A 24,380-nucleotide genomic window follows, 5' to 3' on the forward strand; every position below is an offset into this window, starting at 1 on the left:
TCCCCTCCCCCCCCCTCTCCCCTTCCCTACCCACCCGTCCCCCGACCACCCATTTTTCCACCCCCTCAACACTAGCGATTATTATTACGACGGAAATCGCAGCAAGGATACAGCCTCACTCACGTTATATTATTCATTGGAATTATTCATGCGTTCCTCCGTAGAAAATCTTTTGTGCAGGACTTCCCGTCTAGATCCTCGAGGAGAAAAAAATTCCTATTTATGAGAATTTTCCACTTAAAAAATTCAAAAAAACAAAAAAAATCAGATAGATTGATTGATTAACCCATTAATCAAGCTCCAAACATCCCATCATCAATTCCAAAATCCCCGGAAACGGATGAAATTTCTCCAATTTCTATTGACCCGAATTTACCATCGATCCACCTCCATCAGCTCCCAGATACTATTGAAGTTCAATGAAAGACAATTAAAAATGTTAAGAGCTCTCTAAATTTTGCATGAGTCGAAATTGAGATTGAATCAAGCTGTGAATTCAATTATTCAAGACCTCAACAAAGTTGACGGCAACTTCTCTGCATATTTTACGCTGACATCTCCCACTAACGGCTTGTTGGGTGTTACAAACCAATTAGCAATGATTACGCCGACCAATTATATGCCTTCAATATTATATGACCAGGATTAACTCGAAACAAAGAGTTAGTTTGCTTGAATTTCTCTGCTCTCACTCCTCGCGCTCCGAAAAACGGACTCAAAAAAAAAAATGTTTCAGAAACCCAATGAAGTGGAAAACTGGGTCATTTGATAGGAACAATAAATCCACAGTTGCATTTCAACACAGTCGACCTCACAGTTTTCCCACTGTAAATTTATTCACCCGACTTAGGAATGCGCATATATGATTCCTCCTCTGACACCTACTCTAGGTAAATCCCAAGGAAAAAAATTCTTTTTCAGAGATATCCTGTCCAATAGATTGAATCTTCTTCGGAAGATGAGGGAAAATGCGAGAACCTTTTTTTACCTGTTCCTCATGAATTAATTCACAATTTCTTTCATTAATGATGGAGGGGCTAATTGAGATGGATAGAGCTGTATTTTTTGCTTGTTATACTTGTTTGTTACTTACTGTGGAGGGATTGGAGGTTGAGGATTGTGAGCGTCATGAGTTTGATGATCAGAAAAGGTGTGAACCTTATAATGATCTTTGTGGGTGACAGCCTACAAAACCCAAACTCATAATAAAGCTCATAACTTGGGGAAATCAGACTCAAGCTGTGAGTCACTCGTGACTCACAAAAGTCGAGGTGATAATATTACCTAGCTCATAGCTCATAAAGCTCAAAATCATATTCAATTAATTGTTTTCAAGACACTCACAACTCACAAAACTGGAGTTCATAATAACGCATCGGTTATAACCTTCAACACTCAAATTGATTATCGCCTCATAAATTATGAGTTACTCATAACTCAGAAATGCAAACTCTTTATGAAACTCATAGAGTAATACATAGTTCATATCTCGCAACACAAAATCATTATTGACTCATCAGTCATGAGTCACTCATAACTCATTACACTCGAGCTCATAATAATCCACAACTTATAAAGGTCATAATAATCCACAACATTCAGTTTATACTCACAATCAGGATGAGTCGAATTGTTACAAAATATACAACTCAGAAATCAGAGCCCTTTTATGACTTCATGAGCCGCTCGGAATTTTTTCCGATGAAGATTCATTTGCAAAAGCTCAATAGCTCAGAAAATACTCAAACGAAGCTCACATAAATTACGTCATCACATTCCCGAGTAGATAATCAATTCAACTAATCTGGAGCTTTAATCCCCTCGACCATTGCCACTCTCAATGAGAATTTATTATCAATCAAATGAATTTACAAATCAATTGAATCCGAGTAAAAAAAATATGAGAAAAAAAGATGGTGCAATAAAATCGCTTGAGAGGACAATTTCATGATCAAGTAATACCGGAGTGAATATAAAACTCGAGAGTCGTCGAAGGGTGTGGATGATATTCCAGGTTCATTCAAAATCGATAAGATCACGAATAATCGTCTCCACTGAGGTATAAAGGACGCTCCGAGCCGTGATAGAAAAAAAAGGGGGACATTTTTTTTTTTCAACTCCGAGGACTCTCGCGTAATTGCCAACCAATGCCATTCGCTCCGGCCTATTCAATTTTTTAACTTTTCCTTTTAATAGGTGAACTAGGAGAAATGGGAATGGGAGACAATAGCTAACTAGGGGAAATGGAATCATTCGGCGAAATCGGCAACAGGAGGGACAATATGAAAATGCTAATTGAGGGAATAAAAACGTTATGAGGAGCAGCAAATATCCACTTCATTAAATTTCTCGGGTTTTTTTTTGTTGCAGATGCTATGAACAAACTCACTGAGCAGATGGCGGGATCTCTCAGTAGAATCGGCGGACCGGTCTCATGGGACAAAATCCCGGAGGGCGCCAACACGACCTCTACTACTAAGGTACAATTTCAAGACTTTTTTCTACTGTTTGGAGTCTTTCTTCTTTCGCCGGGTTTTCCATTTTCTTTAATGTGGAAGAAAAATTGGCAGAATTTTTGAAGTATTTGAGTCTGAGAGGAGATGAATCGATCAACTTATTATTATTAATCTTTTAATCTAATAATGGATAGGTAAAAACTAATTTACAGCTTGACTTTTTTGGCTGTTGTGCGTTTATTTCAGAAATTCATAGTTTCAAAATAAGAAGTGGGTTTTTTTTGGATAAAAAGAAATTTCTTATTATTAAGATGATATTATTCTCATGGGTTTGAGATTTATGAGCGGTAACTCGTGATGCTCACACTCATATTTTCACTCACAACTCGTCACTCACAAAATTCTAGTTTATGATAATAAATACATCATAATTCATAAAGTTCAAACTCAATGCCAGACTCATGAATTAGGAGTCACTCACAACTCACAAAACTTGAGGTGATAATAATCCACAACTCATAGAGCTCATGAACTGAAGAGAAATTCAGGTGAAAATTTCTGTTTGAATTGGCCAATACGTTGTAAGTCATCACCAATGATTTCCACAGGTTCGATTATAACATTTCAAATAGTTTCGCAACTCCTCAAAATCAATACAAATTCATTAAAATTTCCTTTGACGTCAAGTCCCTTCAACTACTCCCAGTAATTTCTCTTTCACATTTTTTCAATGTTTCTTCCCTTTACACTCTCTCATCCACTCTTTTGTACTTTTTCTCCATTTGCTCCACGTTTTTCGGTGAAAAAGACTGAAAAAAAGTCTTTAATAATAACATGGGATGTCCGCCAATCACTCTCCTCTGTTCCTGTTCCGTACTAAAAATTCGATCTCCCCCTCCCGTCCCGCCTCCTCCCACATCTCTCAGCGTCATATTCCTCTTTTATACAGAGAGGACTCATCGAGTCCAGTCCAATACAAACGAAAATACAGTGTTGCAACGTGAGGGAGAATTAAAAGAGAGAAAAAGGCGAAAATAAAGAATAAAAATGGGGGAGGAGAACGATGTGGAAGAAAAAAGGAAATACGGGAGAGCCTCTCCACTTACTCAGGAACGAAAGTAACACACCGAGAACAGTGTAAAAAAGGGGGAGGGATTAAAAAAAAGGGGGAAAAGCAAAGAAAATAAAATCAGTGATATCGCGTGACGCCGGGAAATTTTCTGTATTAAACGAAATACCCAACCGTAGTAGGGAAAAAAAAACTAAGAAAATAAAATAGAGCCGTAATTGCCGGGGAAAAGAGCTGCCGTTTTCCATGATGAAAAAATAAGAATTTTTAATTTTTCATGTTTTGGGGAATAGCATAATTATTTGCAGTATTATTATTATTATTATTATTATTATTATTATTATTATTATTGGTATTGTTGTTATTTTTAAAGACTGTTTCTTACCGTTGTGGTTACAGGAGGAAATGAATTTTAGAAAAGTGTTATTCCTGTTATTATTTATTGAAAGTTATATTCATAATTTCGAATTTTCTTCTTTTCTTTAAACTGTTATATTGGATACTCATAATTCTCAAAGTGTTGTACATTCGATATTGTAATGACTCAAACTCATATTATCAATGCTCGAATAGAACCTACAACTCAAAGTTCTATTCCTCGCGCTCATAATACCCAAACCATCATATTCTTGATACTCACAGGACTCAAACTCTGATATCAGACGCTCCCAGAGCTCAAACACCTGTTTCAAACGCTCACAAGGCTCAAAAATCCACAACAAACTGAAAAATAATCTCGAAAAAAATTGACTCAAAGAAGAAAAGCAATTCGTCTTTCTGATCTGAATCACTACCTCTTTGCAGACTATATTATCCTTCGAAAACTCATGCAAATTATACTGACACATTTAAACAAATTCACTTCTCTCGTCTCATTGCGCATCACGAATTGTCTCCGACTCCTTCAAATTCATTACTTCATCTTTTCCTAGTGTTCTAACATATATTTTCCTCTTATTCCACAGGTGATTGATGGTCATGTTGTAACGATAAATGAGACAACATACAACGACAAAAGTGACGACGGCAGCTCCTTCTTCCGCTTTCGCATTATAGACGTGAAGCCACAGGATGACGGAAACGTACCTGAGGACAGTGGTGAAGTGACTGATAAGCCGTCGACTGATAATAAACCAACCGAGTCAACCAAGGAGGCAACAACACCAGCGAGAAGTGTCGAGACCGTTGAGGATACTGGCAACAATGAAATACCAGACACTCAAGTTGACACACTCAAAGCCTGAAATCATTCCGCAATATCTCTGTCGTATTTTTACTTCTTAATTTTTAACTGGAGATAATTCAATATTGTTTATGAGGTCATTCAGTGAAACGTTATGAGTTTGTTAATGCGTAATCAAAAAAAATTTAATTACACTCATTACATTTCACAAACCAAATTCATATGATTGTTTTATTACTGTTGAAGGCTATTATTCTATTATATTCGTTTCCATACTTTATTCTTAATCGATTAAGCGTAACTTTGATCGATTAGAAATGATATTAATTACCGATAATTGCGTCGTTTACTTTTAATTTTCAATTGAACTACTGGAGAATTTTTCGCGTTGTGAATCTATATCTGATTATGTGTTTGTTTAGTATTTTAGGGAGAGTGATGTTTTTTATTTAAATGGCCATTGTGATAAGATGTTAATAAAAGTGTGAGATATTTAAATCATCCGAGTTTTTTCTTTATTGCCAACTACTACTGTGGACTCGTTTGTTTTACGCACGAAAATATTTCGTTGATAAAAATAGCGATTTTTGTAGAAAATTCTATTGGATCTTTTCGTAGAAAATGTCCAATAGAAACTGTTGGATTAAAAAATCACTGAAATTTTGAGAAAAAAACGCGTTCTTTACAGTTTCTAAGCAAATTTTCGAGCAAAGTTTTTCCACTCTTATTTTTCTGTTGTCGCAAATAAAAACAAAAAACAGAAAAAAAATTAAGAAAAATGGAAAAAAATAGTTGTACAGAAAATTCGAATTCTATAGATTATTCAAGGAAATGTTTCCGGACGTGTTCATTTCCCTCCGCTACTGCAAAAATCTGTATCAGAATTACACGGAAGTATTTATAAAAATATTCACAGTTGATGAACAACTACGTTTAAAAGAGGAATAACAAACAACTTGTTTACTTTGTTTTTTCAATTGTATTTATTTCACTCCATTTCTTGTTTTCATAAACAACTATACATGTCACACAATAGCGTGTATAAATATAAATGACTGTCCTCAAAGAGGCTGATGAAACAGTATTACAAAATGTGATGCAATTTCCATTACAAAAATCGGACGTTTTCGTTGATTATTTATAAATAATCGGTTGACGTAATAAAAAGATGAAAAATGGGGTTTCGCTTCAAGCTGTTGCATGTCCCGTCTGCTCTCTCATTCGGAATTTTTTTTACTATTCGCAGTGGAAAATTGTCGGGGCTTGAGGCGATTGCAGACTTTCAGAGTTTTTTTTTGTTGCGATTTGAGCTTTATTGACATTTTGTTAATTTGCCTTCCGTTATGGGGATTAGAGGGATCGGAGGGTTTTGTCGATGTGACGCAGTGTTGCCTCGGGAACAGCGTCTGTGAGGGCGCGACGGAATCCGTCACACCTTGAGAGCCTTTTAAACATTGATTTTGCGTGATTTCTGGAATAAACAGAAAATCATTTTAACAGTTTTCAATTTAATCCCATCATATCTAAACTGCACCTGTCAATTCTGGCATGTAAGAATGTAGTCTGTCTTAAAGTGTTCGAAATGTTATTGACTCACGCACGAAAAAATTTAATAGAAAAACGTAGCGAGTTTTTGGCCGATTCTATTGAAATATTCAATTGAAAAAAGCAACAGAATTCGATTTTTCAATGAAATTTCTTCCGCTCAAATTTTCAAATTTTTTTGCTTCTGAATTGACACATTGTATTTGTCAAATCTGAAATTTCCACATTTTTGTGTGACGATGACTAATTCTGATCTCAAGAGTTCGAATATGCTGTTTTCAGATCATTCAAAAAATAATCGTCGAAATCTCTGCAATTATGGCTCAAAATATTCGTTCGGTTTAGTCGAAATTTCGTCAAAGTTTAGTCAGGTTTTAACCAAGGCTTCGCCCAGATTTAATCAATGTTCAGTGGAGGTTTAAACCAGTGTAATTTCAATTTAGTTGGCGTTTGCTAGACGTTTAACCAGAGCATATGGAGCTAATGCTAGGAACTTGGGACATTTAGGGATCACATTAAGGTGTCATGGCCTTTGTCATTACTGTGAATTCCGACTCACCTTGCGTCTAAATTCCCGTCCCCAAGTAGTTTCGCCCCAGCCCCAAGTAACTTATCCCTCACCTCCCTCGGCAGAGACATCACCACATCAGCCCCAACTCGATCGACAACGGATGCCAGTAACCTGGCAGTTGCCGCACGCACGACTGCATTCTGATGACTGAAAACGCAATGATCACCGTTCAACAATGTATAAAGCCATTCAAAAATGAAGCCATTGAAAAATGATGATGATGTACCTGGCACCACGGTGAACAATAACCGTGATTGTTTTATGAGGTGGAATGTGTTCGATCATGCGATCGAGAGCTGAGTTGCTGTCAGCCCTGAGGAATTTGTTTGTGTCGGCTGTTCTCTGGAGAAGGGGACCCGCAATGTCATCAAGGTCCTGGGGAGAAATATGAATATTTGATTACGAAGATGTTTGTTGTTGGTTTATTCATCGTTGTCTGTTATTTTTGGGAACGAGAACAGTATGAAAGCCCAGCGAAAGCGAATATTTGGCGCAATGAGGGAAACTATTTCGAGGATCAAACAGGAGAGCAAGAACACGTATGAAACAATTTCCTTGAAAAACCCAGCGAATTTGCTGAAATATTCTGTTGCACCTGTGTTGAAGATTCTATTAGTTTTCGGACGATTTCAATTTCAGTTCGACGGAAAATGTTATGTAGAAAAAATGAATGGAATCCGGAACTAAAAACTTGGAAATTAATGCCGACTAAGGGCGATTCTTGTACGAGAGTTCAATCACCGGCTATCGAAAAATTGCGATGCTTGCGAAAATCCAACGAGGACGGAGAATGAAAGATTGTCCCACAAAAAATTATTTCATTGAAAAATGAAATTCCACTGATTTTTTCTGTCAAATAGTTCCTACAGGACATTTTCTATTTAAAAAAGTGGACACTAAAGCTGTGGAATTCATCAATAGAATCGTTCAAAAACTATTAGAAGGTTCACCAGAAATCTACCAGAATTTTCTATCGAATTAGCAATTTTTTTCTACAAAAAATTATTTGATAGAAAAATTAAATTCCACTGATTTTTTCTATAAAATAGTTCCTACAGGACATTTTCTATTTAAAAAAATGGACACTAAGGCTGTGGAATTCATAAATATCGTCCAAAAACTATTACAAAGTTCACCAGAAATCTACCAGAATTTCCTCTCGAATTCGCTATTTTTTTCTACAAAAAACTTCGAACCTTCTGAGTACTTCCCTCACCTCCCGTTTTACCCTTCGTTAGCCACCGTGTGACCACAAAAAACCGTCTTCTGCATTCCCTGAATATTCACGTCACCTATTCTTCCCCAAAACGTTAAAAAACTTCGATTGTAAAATCGGAACTTCTTTTTTCAAAGTTCGGAAATTCCGTTGCCGAGTTCTCGTGCAGGGTGATAAATACAGCAGTACATTTGCATCACACGTGGGGTGGTAAACAGGAAATTTGCTCGAGGGAGGACAGCTCCATGAATTATTCACTGAATAACTCAATTTTTACGTACGAAAACAAGGAATTTAATATTTACCTGATCAATACAGCGTGCCTGGGAGCCGAAGACATCGCCAGCAGCTAGACAAGCAGTTCGAGCCACCTGGGAGCGCAGGTTTCTGACGTGCCGGCCTAATAGGCGACCGACAGTGCCCGGGGGACAGCTGTCTAACTGATTAGGTTGTTGTCTAGCTATTGTTGACAAAGACTTTAATCCTCTAATTGTTATTTCCCTGGGAGAATAGATGAAGAAGACAATTAGGAGAATTGCTGATCAATGGCGAAGCAATATCGACAGATTGACAACAAAAAACTGCTTTTCACACGAGAATTATGAGCGTCGAAATGATCATTATGAGTTTTGTGAGGGCCAGGTGCGATGAGAATCGAAAATGTAACGTTTTGGGCCTTATGAGCGCCAATTGTGTGACTTTGAGTCATGTGAGCGTTGAAAATGTGAGTCTGAGTCTTCTGAAGGTCGAATATGCAATAGTTTGAGAATTATGAGCGCTCAATTGGGCGTTCTGAACCCTGTGAGCATCAGGTGTCACCGTTTGGGCTTTATCAGCATCGAATATTGGAGTTTGAGCAATGAGAGCAATTGAATGTGGGGAAATAACAAAATTCAGGGATTATGAGTGCGGCGTCGGTGAAGTGCGTGCAGGAAAGACTGAATAGAGAGAATAGGTTTAAGATTGAGTCTACGGACTTTTAGGAAAATAAGAATGTTATGAATGGTTGAATGGGGTTACCAATCATGAATTATTATTCATCTTCGGGTGAATATTTTTGGGGGAATGAGTGACTTGAAATTTTATGATTTTATAGTTCATTCAGTTATGACAATGATCGAGAAAATATTGATATTGAAGAAAAAGGGGCAGCAAACGAAAAAATCAAGCGTAAATTTACCAATCATTGCTTTCCAACTGCGAAATACACTGTAGGGTAACTGGTTTAAATCTCGCTGGTGTCTTGTCCGCATGACTACCAAAAGGTGTAATTTTGTTGACACCGGGACGTGATTTTATACGACTCCGTGGAACTCGGGATGGTAATCTCTTGGTGGTTTCAATCTCGTGGATTTTAACGACATCCTGAACCACTCCGCTCTCACTCTGGGGTGTCGTCTGACGCTGGACTTTGCTGATCGTAACAACGTGAATGTCCTGGGTCTTTGGAAGCTCCGTGAAACTCTCACTCGTTGCCTGAAATTGGATTAATCCATGTTGATTAATTATTGCTGTGAAATTTCCAAGTTTACTGCCACCAACTTCCAGTCAAATCTCGAGATTTCGAGAATTTAGGCTTCATAAATTCCCAATTGTGCCTCTAAATTTTCATTACGAATAACTAAATAGCGACAAAAGATATTTCTCCTCGAGAAATTTTTTATGACAATATTACTGGGGCGTGCAGAGCGTATTTTTCCAAAATCTAAAAAAAAGAGCTGCAAAAAAATTGTGGCAGAAATGGAGAATTGCGGGTGAAGCAAATGGAATTTATTTCCTTGAATTCTCTGAAATACAGACCACTGTAACTTGCTCGGTGGTGACGTCAATGGACTCAGTCCCCTCGAAGGTACGTGAAACTTGAAAAATTGAAGCTGAAGTGGTGGTTTCGTCGGCGTGCGACTGACGGTAGTCAAGTGGCTGAAACTCAGGCTCTCGATACTCAGCTGTAGTGGCACGTGAATGGGGACGTGAAGCAACGATTATAGATAGAGAATTAACAGCACTAGTCGTCTTATCGTTTTCCACTGATGATGATCGTCCATCTGGACTCACTTCTCGGGATTCCGTCTGCTGGAAGTGTGTCTTTGTCTCGGGATAAATGGAAGCCCTCACCCTCGACTCAATATCTATCTTCACTTCGGTCGAATAACCTCGATCAAATTCCTGTAATTACCGGCGATTGTTATCACCACAATTCCATTTCAATTGTATTCATGAAGATCAGAAGAGCCAGATGAGGTAACTAAATGTCATTTGATGATTACATGACACATCGTTGTTAAATTGTACTAGACCGGGTATTTGCTTGTGTTCATAAATACATTATAAAGATAAATGACGAGTGAATTAAATTAAATTAATGAATTAAGTTGAAATTGATGAAGAATTTTGAATCGAAATAGGGGAAGTCTTATGAACTGATTTTCCAGAAATTAATGAGATTCATGGAATTCATGGAATAGTTTGGGAACGATGAGAAATAGAATAGGTCAAGTCGTTCAACTGATTTCTGAGCAAATTGATACCATCAATTCGGTTTAACTCGAAAAATAATTAAAAATGGAGTTATCACCAATTAACATCTTCCCTTCCATCACAAGAATCAGTCAAACTCATTCTAAACCATATTTAACTTACTAATGATATGTCCGGGCCATCCCCTGTGTCAGTGCCAACGCTCTGCTGATCAAAGGCAATCCCCTTGATCCCGTTAGTACGCACTGGACTGCCACTTATCCTCGTCGTTGAGTCCGTCGAGTTAGTCTCATTCGAGACAACCGAGGAGGCAGACCTCACCACTCTCACTGGCTCAATCCTCTCGTCACTGTCATTAGAACCTCCCGATTTCTCCGAACTATCCTTATCCTGGTCCGTCGAGTCCGTGCCACTCGACAAAATATTTAACGCCACCTCAAACAATCGCAAAACCAAATTACCAAAAACCAAAGGACTTTTTCCATTTTTTTCATATCTCGAGAACCAAGAGGGCAAAATGGGTCGTCATATTGAGTTTTTCACCTCAAATTTCCCGGCCCATCCGTCCCCCATGTCATCAAAATCACTCGCCAACAATCAGAATAATTTTTCGCCTTTTTTTACCTCAATTTTTCCATAATAGCTACTCTCCAATGAATGATTTTTTTTTTAATTACCTGATCAATTAAATTTTGTCTCGACGGATTGGTGGCATCAGTGATGACATCGAATGATTTATCCCCGAATGTATCACCCCCCTCATTGGACTCGTCACTCCCATTATCGATGATTCTCGTTTCAGTCTCACTCTGATCCACTCCACCATTGGACGAGTCACTCAATGTACCGTAAGGCACATGATCGGTACCTTTTTGGGAGGGGTGGTACAATCAAATTACGTTAGAAATTGAATTACTCCAGAAGCGTATACGAGAATAAATCGAATCAATCTAGCTATCCCTTCTCCTTTGTTCCCATCCTCCATTCATCCCTCTTCTCGCCCCATCCCTTATCCTACGGGGGCCCCTGACTCCTTCTTGCACCCATTTACTGAGGCCTTTGTCGTTAAGTCCCCACCCCACCCCCCACCCTAAGTTCAGTGGGTGCCTAACTCACTTTATTGTATTTGGCGGGACAAGAACAATGTCTCGCCTTTGACAACTCCATTATAATTGTTATTATTGTTGTGGAGGTGGAGAAAATTCGATGGCTGATGTATTCTTCAGAATGTCATTTTCTTCAGCGAAAAATGATAGCACGCCCCCGGTTGCTGGCGACAGAAATTTCTAAATAAGAAATTTTAATTTCAAGTGTTGCGATTTTCCGCGGGGATAATGCGATTTTTTCAACGGAGATAAGGATTTTCAGCAGGAAACGATCGCAACCTGAATTTAAGACACGAGGTGAGTGCTAATAGGAACCTAAAATTAAGTCGCATAAATTCATGTCACTATCTAGATTTGGGTCACGACCTGAAAATAAGTCTTCGCCGGGATTTCAGGTGCGACCTGAATTTAAGTCACGATTTCAATTCAAGTATAAACCTGAGTTTTAGGTGGGACCTGAGGGTAAGCCACGATTTCAGTTCAAATTGCGAGCTAAAGGTGAACCGAGACCTGAATTTAAGTCGCGAGGTAAGTCCATGTCGCTAACCGGGTTCTCAATTTAAGTAACAATGTAAATTCTAGTCACTACCTGAATTTAATTCACGACCTGAATATAAGTCGCCGCCGGAATCTGATGTAGGACCTGAAGTCAAGTCGCGGTTTTAATTCCAATAGCGATCTGAATGCACGGCGGAACCTAAATTTAAGCCGCGATTTTAATTCGAGTAGCGACCTGAATTTAAGTCGTGGTTTTAATCCAAATAACGACCTGAATGCACGGTGGGGCCTAAATTTAAGTCGCAATTTTAATTCAAGTGGCGACTTGAATTTAATCCGCGACCTGAATTTAATCCGCGGCCTGAATTTAATCCGCGGCCTGAATTTAATCCAGGACCTGATTTTTTTTTCAAATCAAAAAATCCATTGTCATTCCTGAAAACCCTCAATTCCATCATAAAAAAAGTACGTTATAAAAAAATTGATACACCACGTGGAGGCAATTTACGGAAATTTCTCTCCAGCCCAGTAAAAGACAAAAAAATAATCATTTTCATCAATCCTCGAAAAATATTTTCTATTTTCATCCTGGAGGTAATTTTTTTTTGCGTCGAGAGACGGCCATTCGCTCCCGGTCGTTAGACTTGACCAACACGATTTTATCGATTGGATGAAAACACGTAAACCCTCCCAGGATTGTCTCGGTTCAAGCCATAACACTTGTGTGTGTACATATGCCTGAGGTTAAGAACCTCACGCTCCACTTTGTATCTCCACATGTACATGGGAAATAGGGAGTTGACCACGGGGGTAAGTACGTCGCAGACAATTACAAATAATGAAAAAAAAATAGAAACGGGAAATTGGAGAGGAAAAAAAATTGAATTGCATGGAAAAATTTTCACTCGGGGAATTCGGTAAAATAAATTACTCCTTTATGGTAATGCGATACACTTAACATTAAAGGTCAATCTGATAATATTTTAATGAACTTTTTACCTGAACATCGAGAGATCTGATCACTGAGCGCCTCAATGTGATAAGAATTCGACTGCGGGGTGTAACGATTTATTTCGTTATCTTCATCGTCTGCATTAGTTTTTTCTCTGGAACAGTAATTAATTAATAATAATTAATGGATAATTTGCATTGCAAGTGCGGGTGAAATGCATCCCATTCCATAGACAGGGCACTTTCTGTAGAAAACACAATGTGACGACCCGTTTTACCTTACTATTTACGTAGTTATGAACAATTCTCTATTTTATGGCGAAAACTTTTTTTCGATACCTTCGGAATTAATGGAGTAAAAAGGCCCGTCATATTGAGTTTTTTCAGCTGAGATTTCCCAGACTATCGAATGGAATAAGTTTCATCGTCACTTTCTCCCCTTCATTGAACTAAAAAATGTATTTTGTTTCGAAAATTGATAGAATCAATGGAAAATTGCAAAAAAAATCGAGATGATGGAAAATAGTTTTATAGAAAACCATTTCACCCCAAAAAAATTTATTAAATATCTAAGAAATTTTAAAAAAGAGTGAATAAAAAAAATTATGGAAATTAAAAACCCAAAAATTATTACTTAAAATCGAGTTCAAACGTATTTTTTTAGTAGTGAAATTTCATGAAATTTCTAGTAAAATTCTGAATACAAATAAATTTATTACGATTCCGAACAAATGATTTTTGTGATGTCTGTAACTTTAAAAAATTGTAATTGTTTAATTATTACATCAATCTTCTTACAAAAGTAAATTTCTATTTCTGAGATTTTTAAAATGACAATACGACAGCCCGTTTTACCCCACTATTCACCAAATGGCCAATTTTTCAGTTTATGCCGAAAACAATATTTTTTTTGCATCTCGGGAGTTAATGGAGTAAAAGGGGCCGTCGTATCGAGTTATTCAGCTCCAATTTCCCGGAGAATAAAAATCAAAATGAATAAATACATTAAAAACACCCGAATGATGTTGTGAAGCGGAATTGAAACGTACATTGAGTCATTGCTCTGGTTCAGCCTCAACGCAATAACAGGTGTACCAACTCTCCCGATATCACTGGTAATTGATACATTATCAATAATTTTTTCGATACCAACGGATTTTCTCCGCCTGAATGCACACGGACAACAGCGAAATGCACTTTTTAAAATTTCCGTATTACCGCAATTGAGGGTGTTAACAAGTGGTTTAGGATTGTCCTTGGTAACACTAGGCCAAACACAATGTTTCAAAATCATTTCAACTTTCTCAATCAGTCATTTCGTCCTGGTGAAGAATTATGTGCTCATTATTCAACCAAATTCCAACTGATTTGACGATTAAAAATAACATTATTAACTATAAACTGTTTACAATGCAATAAAATCAATCGATAAGCCAGATAAGCTGTCCATTAAGCCAATTAAGTTAAATTAATTGCCTAAATTGTGTAATTATTTTTTAATTTTCATCATTATTTCGATTAAATGAATTAACATGTAGTGAAAAAATTCATTTTCTCGTAATTGCGATTAACATTAACAATCCCTAATTGTTCCATCATTTCTCCCGAAATTTCAATAACTAGTTGAAATAACTGAATTGAATTTAACTACGGCACGATTGAATTTCACATATTAATTCCGCTGAGTGAATTTATTTCATTGATTTCATGGGAAAAAATAATTGGATATTGTTACGATTCATTTGCGGTAATGGGTGGGGGATGAATAGTTGTAATATCAACATTTTGATGAAAATGGGGAGAGACTATGGCTCACTGTCCTCGACATATTCACAGGCACTAAAGCACGCACGACTGGCCAATAGCCCGCATAGGGCTAAAACGTTAACCCAACGCTGACCGCTGAGAAATAGGGGGGAAAAATACCTCCAACCCCACCTCCCACTGGCACTGGCTACTCGCCTTCACCTTTCTACCTCTCCCACTCCCTCATCCCCCGACGACCCCTCCTTCCTACTCTTACCCCTTCTCCAGGGATATTTTCAACCAGTTGTCGAGTTTTAACTGGAGAATTGGCTGGATTTTTTTAAACATTTTTTGTGATTGAAAGAAATTGAAAAAAATGGGGAGAGGGAGGGAGAGGTCTTCTCCCATTCTTACCATTGGGGGAGGGGTAAAAATGGGAGAAGACCTCCCCCTCTCCCCCAATAGACTTTGAACGAGTTGAGGAGTTTTGATTTGAAAATTTATTCGGAATTATTTTTTTAGACTTTTTTTGGAGATTGAAAAAAATTGAACAGAAAATTTGGGAGGGGGAGGGGGAGGTCGTCTCCCACTTTTACCCCTTCTCAAATGATTTTTTTTAGTTTCTTTTGTGATTAAAAAAATTGACCACAACATTGAATGGGGAGGGGGAGGTCGTCGCCCATTCTTACCCCTTCTCAAATGATTTTTAAACATATTTTTATGATTAAAAAAATTGGAAAAAATGGGAGGGGGCGGGGTAGGTCGTCTCCCACTCTTACCCCTTCTCCCATGGACTTTCAATAGACTTGAGAGTTTTGATTTGAAAATTTGTTGGGAATTATTTTTTTATTTTTTTTTTTTGAAATTGAAAAAAAATTGAAAATAAAATTTGGGAGTGGGAGGTCGTCTTTCATTCTTACCTCTTCTCAAATGACATTTTTCTACATATTTTTGTGAATAAAAAAATTGGAAGGGGGAGAGCGTCGCCAATTCTTACCCGTTCTCAAATGATTTTTAAACATATTTTTATGATTAAAAAAATTGGAAAAAATGGGAGGGGGCGGGGTAGGTCGTCTCCCACTCTTACCCCTTCTCCCATGGACTTTCAATAGACTTGAGAGGTTTGATTTGAAAATTTGTTGGGAATTATTATTTTTTTTTTTTTTTTGAAATTGAAAAAAAATTGAAAATAAAATTTGGGAGTGGGAGGTCGTCTTTCATTCTTACCTCTTCTCAAATGACATTTTTCTACATATTTTTGTGAATAAAAAAATTGGAAGGGGGAGAGCGTCGCCAATTCTTACCCGTTCTCAAATGATTTTTAAACATATTTTTATGATTAAAAAAATTGGAAAAAATGGGAGGGGGCGGGGTAGGTCGTCTCCCACTCTTACCCCTTCTCCCATGGACTTTCAATAGACTTGAGAGTTTTGATTTGAAAATTTGTTGGGAATTATTTTTTTAATTTTTTTTTTTGAAATTGAAAAAAAATTGAAAATAAAATTTGGGAGTGGGAGGTCGTCTTTCATTCTTACCTCTTCTCAAATGACATTTTTCTACATATTTTTGTGAATAAGAAAATTGGAAGGGGGAGAGCGTCGCCAATTCTTACCCGTTCTCAAGTGATTTTTTAAACATATTTTTATGATTAAAAAAATTGGAAAAAATGGGAGGGGGCGGGGTAGGTCGTCTCCCACTCTTACCCCTTCTCCCATGGACTTTCAATAGACTTGAGAGTTTTGATTTGAAAATTTGTTGGGAATTATTTTTTTAATTTTTTTTTTTGAAATTGAAAAAAAATTGAAAATAAAATTTGGGAGTGGGAGGTCGTCTTTCATTCTTACCTCTTCTCAAATGACATTTTTCTACATATTTTTGTGAATAAAAAAATTGGAAGGGGGAGAGCGTCGCCAATTCTTACCCGTTCTCAAATGATTTTTAAACATATTTTTATGATTAAAAAAATTGGAAAAAATGGGAGGGGGCGGGGTAGGTCGTCTCCCACTCTTACCCCTTCTCCCATGGACTTTCAATAGACTTGAGAGTTTTGATTTGAAAATTTGTTGGGAATTTTTTTTTTTTTTTTTAAATTGAAAAAAAATTGAAAATAAAATTTGGGAGTGGGAGGTCGTCTTTCATTCTTACCTCTTCTCAAATGACATTTTTCTACATATTTTTGTGAATAAAAAAATTGGAAGGGGGAGAGCGTCGCCAATTCTTACCCCTTCCAGAATGCGTTTTTTTACGTTTTTCGTGATTAAAAAAATCTAAAAAAAATTGGGAAGGGGAGGGAGAGGTCATCTCCCATTCTTACCCCTCCCCCAATGGACGGGATCGGTGGGGCATTTTTTCAGAGATAGGGAGGGTTTTCCAGTTGGGTGCACTCGACTGCCGTCGCAATAGGTCAATTCTCGGGTTTTCGTGCTTGTTGGGGAATACATGCTAGTCAGATCCGTCGAGTGACCACTGATAAGAAGGGTCGACGGGAGGGTAGGGGCAAGGGAGAGAGAAGGGGTGAGCGTGTGGGAGGGATGATGGATTTCTCTTTTTCAAGCATTTTTTTTTATGATTACTAGTGTGTTTATTGGCTCAACTCACGGCGCTCCAATTTTTTTCACTGAGATCACCATTTAAACGACAAATCCCAGAAAATTCTAGAATATTCTCAAATATTGTCGAAGCGGGTGGAGCATGCACTGCACTGTTAGAATTTTTTCGAAATTCCATGGAAAATGTGGCGGTAATTCTCATGAGAGTGACATTGAGTCGGATTTAGGGAAAAAATGGTTATGAAATTTCAAGTTTTATGTGGAATTCACGGAAATTCACGAGTTTTCACTGAAATATGAATGCTCGGAAACAAAATGACATGAATTTTCAATTTTTCCCTGAATTTTCCTGATTTTTCGGAATTTTTGCAGAATAATTAAACTAAAAAATCGATTATTTTATTAATTGGAATTTTTTTATAACATTCTACAAGATTTCTAGGGTATTTCAGAGTCCTCTGCAACATTATGCATCGGGTTATTAAAGAGTATTAAAAATAAAAATGAATGAACAAATAAACTAAAATTTAAAAAAGCTCAACAGATTCATTATTCTCATAATAAAAACCCTTTGAATTATCGATACTCCGAATCGATAGTCCCACAGAGTTCGAAAGTTCAGTAAAACTACGAGAAGTGCCCGGGGATTGATCCTCTAAAAAGAAACAGAGTGACAAGTGTCAGAACAGCCAACTCGAAACTCTCGAAACCGATCCTCCCCACAGCCCTCTCCTCCCCGCGGAATCGATATTTCCCGATGGAGGAAGCTCTCGGTGGCTTGATTTCCTCCATGGTAAGCCACGAAAGTCAGTTTAACGTGGTGTGCGGGTAAATTATTCAGTGAGGAGGAACGAAAGATAAGGGAACTCAGGATTCAGAAACCTAATGGTCCCGCATGCCATTCAGCTTATACACATATCGATCATTCTTTTTTACTATTAGTTTCCAGGAACTGAAGCCCATGTACTTTGATAAGTTTGTGTGGACTGTCGATAATTTTCTTGCTCATAGAATATTTTTCCTGTTTTTCGAGTGATTTTTTTTTCTAGGGAAATGATAAAGGGAGGGAAATTGAATTTCACGTTTTGTTTCTCTCGGGTTATCTTCATAAAGAGCGGTTTTTGGTGGAAATGTCATAAAAGGTTTTTTGTGGGTTATTAAATTTCCCACAAAAAATTGTTTATCACATTTTTTTGCAGCATCAGCCGTTATCGAGATAATTGCGAATTTAATGAGACAAAAAATTTTCCGGTTTTTTAATTTTATTACTAATTCAATTTTCTGTATTGCTTTGAAAAATTATGAACAGTATTTTTAACATCTCAATAATTTTCGAGGTCGTGGAAAATTATTACAAATGCTTTGGTCATCAATTTTTAAAATTTTATTTTTTATTTCCCTTTAAAAATACTTTGAATAGTTTTTGAAAGGAAATTGAAAAATTTGGGTTTTTTTTTGCATTTATCTTGAAGAGGGGCGATTTCAGAAGAAAATGGCATAAAACATTTTTTATGAATTATTAAATTCTCTACAAAAAATGTGATATGACATTTTCTTCTAGAACCAGTCGTTATCGAGATAATCGGAGATTCACAGAAATGGAAATAATTTTTTTGTCTTTGTCTTGCCACTTTATCAGTAAATTGATTTCCTTCATCACTTTGAAAAATGGTAAGAAAACATTTTGGGAATTTCAATAATTGTCAACATAATGACGAATTATATCAACTAATTTTTAGTGCTTATTCCCCATTTTTGGCGGAATTCTACGAGATAAATAGAACAGAAAAGGGAAATGGAGATAAAATAGAGGCGAATAAAAGTATTGTGACTACAATGTTGCAGTGGTGATTCAAAAATTGTGTGATTACGAATAATTGAAAAAGTTTTGGTCTATACCCTCGTGTTTACTCCAATGTACTTGAACTGAGCAAATGGGCACAACTCTAGACAATTTGGACCTTGAATTTGTCCTGAATCGACATCAGCCTCGTTAAATCATGAATTAATCAGGTGTCGATGGAAGGGGTGTCTTCAATAATTACGAACTACGGTCGCTGACGAATATCAACTGCCGAATATTGAATAATCAATTGAATTCAAACGCGACCTTCAATTGGAGTTTGGCCGATGAACTTGACCGAATTCAAAATTTCCATCTCTTCTGATCCTCTTCATTACATATTTCTAATTCCTGAAATTTTTACTGACGCAAAATGAAAATTAAAAATTAGTTTTTTAATCATCTAAAATTAATCATCTTTGTTATTATTGTCCACATTATTATGTATTCATTTAATTTTTTTTTGGCGGCGGGGAAATTTCCAGGAAATAAAATTCCTGTTATTACTATGATTATTTTTCATTGTATTTCTTTTTGTTTAATTTTTTACTGGAGGACTACAGCCCCTGCTCGCTTCGTTCGCCGAACCCCATATGACCCTCATAATTCTTATTATGACCCTCGTGAACCTTATTCTGACCCCCGTGACCCTTATTCTGACCCGCATGATCATTATTTTGGCCCTCGTGGCCCTTATTTTGACTTAATTTCGAGTACCAAATTTTTATCACCAGAAGTCGATTTGGATTTTTATGACAAAAAAATTGATTTATTTTTCTATTTTATTTGTATACATTTTTTTTCTATTGAAATATTTTCCATAGAACCACCTTGACTCACATTTTGCAAGATTTTTTCGTTTGATTTCGTTAACGAAAGGCGAAAAAAATAGGGGAAGAAAAGTATTTTCCACAAAGTAATTTTTATTAAACATTTTCTATAGACAAAAACGCGTCGCACAGCTGTGAAATTCGGTGGAAATCCAATAGAATTCTCTACGAAATCACGAGGTTTTTCCAGAATTAATAGCTATAAATCATCGGTATCTCTGACCCATTTTTGACACTTGAATTTCATGAATATTAAATTCACCTTTTTTTAAACATTCTGAAAAGCGGAAAAGCGCCTGAAACTGTGTTTTGGACTACTTTTCGTTATCGCCTTTTGGATCTTGACACGCGAGCTATTCCGGGAGGTGACTGTGGTCGATGAATCATGGAAAACCGCAGGGGTGACTCCTGACATACTGTTACGCGTGAGGGAAATTTCTGTTTTCCCCTGGATAATTCTCGATAATTCTGTTTTCACGTGTTTTAGTTGATGAAAAGTAACTCACCTCGGGGTCGTGGGGGTGTGCAATCGAGAAGTCCTGGGGTCAGTCTCTTGAACCTGTGAAAATGCCGGGTGCATCGATCCTGAATGCGATGAACTGTTGCGCCTCGATTCGACCTTTGTGGATACAAATTAATTTCATTGTAATTATCTTCTTAATTCGTTGATGATGAAGTGCGAGGGAGCGAGGTGGAGTTGAAGATGATCTTGCGGATTGTCGTGAAAATATTTAGAGCAATTTGCATGTATATTTTCGACTATTTAATGCTCAAAGACAAGAAATTAATTTTTAAATAGAATAACAATGACGTTGTGACGAAGAAAAATCCAGAAACAAGTCTTACTTCCACCACATTAATATTAATAATTCACCCTCTCATGATTATCAAATCCCAAACATTTTGTGGTAAATTTGCCGACTTTTTCAAGATGAAAAATTCTAGTCGAAAAAATAGATTTGATTGTTCTAAAAAATTGTTGTGGTCTGTGTTATTTTGGCCCCGAAAAGTGCTTGTTTGATGCTTGTATTGATGTTTCGGCTATCCAATACTCGAATAATTTATTTACGAAGTACTTAATGTCCGAAAATTAATGAGAATTTTTTCCCTCTACTAATTATTTCTAATTAAACAGTTCAAGCAAATTTACAATCTCCTGATTAAATACTCACTGAAGTAGTAACAGCTTCTTCAGGCTCGAGTGAACTTCTCACAACGCTCCTTCGTCTTCCATTACGGTACACTGACTCGAATCTACCGTGATAAATGTCAACGAACAGACGAAATTGCGAATTAATAATAAACCAGACCTTTCCTTTTCATTCGTCCCACGATTTCTCGGGTATAACATTTTTATAATCTATTTACCCTTCTCGAATTGGTGAATTCCCCTGGCGGGAGACTCGGGAACGGTCTTCGGAGGCTGGTCGGGATGAAAATTTTATTCTATCACTTCTGTATCTTCTGGATATCTATAAGAAACATTTCGTTTTTATTTGAGAAAACGAGTTGCATGGAAATTCAATAGACAAATTGAGAAAACCGCATAAAAAATGAATTACAAAAATCCAAATAGTCTCGGAGATGAGCCATTTTAACAATTTGTAATAAAAAATTTATTCAAAAGAATTTCTGAATTTCAAGGAAATGGAGAGTAGATAAAAAAATATATTTTTAGAAACATTAGAAATGATATTTAAAAAATCTAACAATTTTTTCCTAAAATTGATTTATTTATTTGAATTTTTTTTTACTTTTTTTTTTTTTTAATGAAAATGGATTATTGAAAAAAATCGATTTGCCCGAAATTCTTGAAAAGTGATGTAAAAAAAATTCCTAGCAACAAATAAATGAAAAACGAAATTATTAATATTGGGAAACGTAAATGGGAAATAAAAAATTTCAAAAAAAAATTTTGAAACCATTTATAAATCCAATGAGCCACAGAAAACATAATTAAAACCCCCAAATAATTATTTTTCAACGAATAAATCGAATAAAACCCTCGAAAACCCCTGATAAATCCTGAAAAAAAATCAATTTCCTAAAAAAAATGAAAAAAAAAAACATTGTTCCTCATTTCTTCAATAAATGAATGATAAGAAAAATGAATAACCATTTTTTCAAATCAACAAAAAGGGTAAAAATAAAAAATGCAAAAAAAAATTTTGAAACCATTTATAAATCCAATGAGTCACATAAAACCTAATTAACATTTCGAAGACATCTGAGCAAACATAAAAAACCCCAAACAATTTTCCAGAGCAAAAAAAAATCTCAAAGCTCCATAAAACCTCAAAAAATTACAGATGAATCATTAAAACATGTGAATTATGCCAGAGAAAATTGAAAATTCCTGACGATCTATTGATTATCCAACAAAAAAGAAAAATGAGTGTGAAAAAACAGAGATAATTTTTTTTCAATTAACGGATGGAGAAAAACATAACTCGACGAATTAGAAAGGAGAAATAATTGCGAAAAAAGTCGGTGAGATCGTACTTCAGACTCCCTGGCGCCCCCATAACCCGGTCCAGCAGACGTGTGTGGTGCAGAGGAGGGTGGAGCCTCCTCGGCCTCTTGACGTCGTCGCCGTTGATAAGCAGTGCTGTGCCTAACAACAATGTGCCGATCCATGAACTGAGGGACAGGTATTCTTGACTCGAGCCTCACGTCATCCCTCCGCTCGGCGTAAATCTGATCCATCCTCCTGTGGAAGTTCTCCTCGGTCTTCCTCTGCTTCATGATGACGTCCTTGTCGTTCTTGAGGAGTGACGAGTTCAGGGGCTCGGGGCAAGTGTCTCCAGGGGTGTCTGAGGGCGAGAGGAATGGACTGTACGTGTCGGAGTATCGAGATCTTACACTACTTGATTCTGTCAATTAAAGCAGTACGAATTCATTAATTATTTGGCATTATTAACATTAAAACGATAAATTGGAAAATTATCTAGGGGTGATTATGAATTAAATCGATGGTTGACTTAATTCAAACTGGAATAATTCATCAAACACTTCAGTATTGCAATTGATGAATCAAATGGAGAACTTTGGAGTAGTTGGAAAATTGAGATGAATTTTCAAATTGTCTAGAATTCCCTTTGACTCTGAAATTGTTAATCAATTTTGTTTATGACTTCCAGTATTTTATGCCTTAATTGAGATGTAAACGCGGTGTCGGAGTATCGAAATGTTACACTACTTGATTCTGTCAATTAAAGCAGTACGAATTCATTAATTATTTGGCATTATTAACATTAAAACGATAAATTGGAAAATTATCTAGGGGTGATTATGAATTAAATCGATGGTTGACTTAATTCAAACTGGAATAATTCATCAAACACTTCAGTATTGCAATTGATGAATCAATTTCAGAAGTTTGGAGTAGTTGGAAAATTGAGATGAATTTTCACATTTTGTAGAATTTTCTTTGACTCTGAAATTGTTAATAAATTTTATTTATGACTTCCAGTATTTTATGCATTAATTGAGATGTTAACGCGGTGTCGGAGTATCGAAATTTTACACTACTTGATTCTGTCAATTAAAGCAGTACGAATTCATTAATTATTTGGCATTATTAACATTAAAACGATAAATTGGAAAATTATCTAGGGGTGATTATGAATTAAATCGATGGTTGACTTAATTCAAACTGGAATAATTCATCAAATACTTCAATATTTTAATTGATGAATCAATTTCAGAAGTTTGGAGTCGTTGGAAAATTGAGATGAATTTTCAAATTTTGTAGAATTTTCTTTGACTCTGAAATTGTTAATCAATTTTATTCATGACTTCCAGTATTTTATGCATTAATTGAGATGTAAACGTGGTGTCGGAGTATCGAAAGGCTACACTACTTGATTCTGTCAATTAAAGCAGAACGAATTCATTAATTATTTGGCATTATTATCATTAAAATGATAAATTGGAAAATTATCTAGGGGTGATTAAGAATTAAATCGATGGTTGACTTAATTCAAACTGGAATAATTCATCAAATACTTCAATATTTTAATTGATGAATCATTTCAGAAGTTTGGAGTCGTTGGAAAATTAAGATGAATTTTCAAATTTTCTACAATTTTCTTTGACTCTGAAATTGTGAAATCGTTAAATTGTTGAATTATTACTTTTGTTTAAAACTTCCAGTATTTTATTCATTACCATTATTGAAACGTAATTGAGACGTAATTGGGGTGTCTGAGGGCAAGAGGAATGACTGTGCGTGCCAGACTATCGAGATCTTATACTACTTGATTCCGCCAATTAAAGCCGTACGAATTCATTGATTATTTGGCAGTATTAACATCAATACGATGAATTGGAAAATGAT

At 36.3% G+C, this 24,380-nt stretch overlaps 2 protein-coding genes across 2 annotated transcripts in view; one reads left to right on the top strand and one right to left on the bottom strand.

The window, feature by feature from the left end:
• LOC107048176 (icarapin-like) overlaps positions 1 to 5,209 on the top strand; it is a 24,934-nt gene extending 19,725 nt beyond the window's left edge. The window contains exons 3-4 of the mRNA XM_015271237.2: positions 2,371 to 2,480; positions 4,491 to 5,209. Of these exons, the coding sequence (XP_015126723.1) occupies positions 2,371 to 2,480; positions 4,491 to 4,769 (389 nt within the window). The 3' untranslated portion in view covers positions 4,770 to 5,209. The remainder of the gene's footprint in view (positions 1 to 2,370; positions 2,481 to 4,490) is intronic.
• A 463-nt stretch (positions 5,210 to 5,672) lies between these two features.
• Positions 5,673 to 24,380, bottom strand: part of LOC107048003 — a 32,257-nt gene continuing 13,549 nt past the window's right edge. The window contains exons 11-23 of the mRNA XM_015270952.1: positions 22,544 to 22,914; positions 21,410 to 21,513; positions 21,214 to 21,295; positions 20,548 to 20,660; positions 13,122 to 13,228; positions 11,196 to 11,386; positions 10,681 to 10,953; positions 9,841 to 10,206; positions 9,221 to 9,516; positions 8,346 to 8,541; positions 7,051 to 7,199; positions 6,813 to 6,971; positions 5,673 to 6,179 (exon numbers count right to left, since the gene is read on the bottom strand). Coding sequence (XP_015126438.1) covers positions 6,059 to 6,179; positions 6,813 to 6,971; positions 7,051 to 7,199; positions 8,346 to 8,541; positions 9,221 to 9,516; positions 9,841 to 10,206; positions 10,681 to 10,953; positions 11,196 to 11,386; positions 13,122 to 13,228; positions 20,548 to 20,660; positions 21,214 to 21,295; positions 21,410 to 21,513; positions 22,544 to 22,914 — 2,528 coding nt within the window. The 3' untranslated portion in view covers positions 5,673 to 6,058. The remainder of the gene's footprint in view (positions 6,180 to 6,812; positions 6,972 to 7,050; positions 7,200 to 8,345; positions 8,542 to 9,220; positions 9,517 to 9,840; positions 10,207 to 10,680; positions 10,954 to 11,195; positions 11,387 to 13,121; positions 13,229 to 20,547; positions 20,661 to 21,213; positions 21,296 to 21,409; positions 21,514 to 22,543; positions 22,915 to 24,380) is intronic.

This window comes from Diachasma alloeum, unplaced genomic scaffold (assembly GCF_001412515.2).
Source record: "Diachasma alloeum isolate Michigan unplaced genomic scaffold, Dall2.0 Dall_scaffold_00185, whole genome shotgun sequence".
In the NCBI taxonomy this organism is placed as follows: domain Eukaryota; kingdom Metazoa; phylum Arthropoda; class Insecta; order Hymenoptera; family Braconidae; genus Diachasma; species Diachasma alloeum.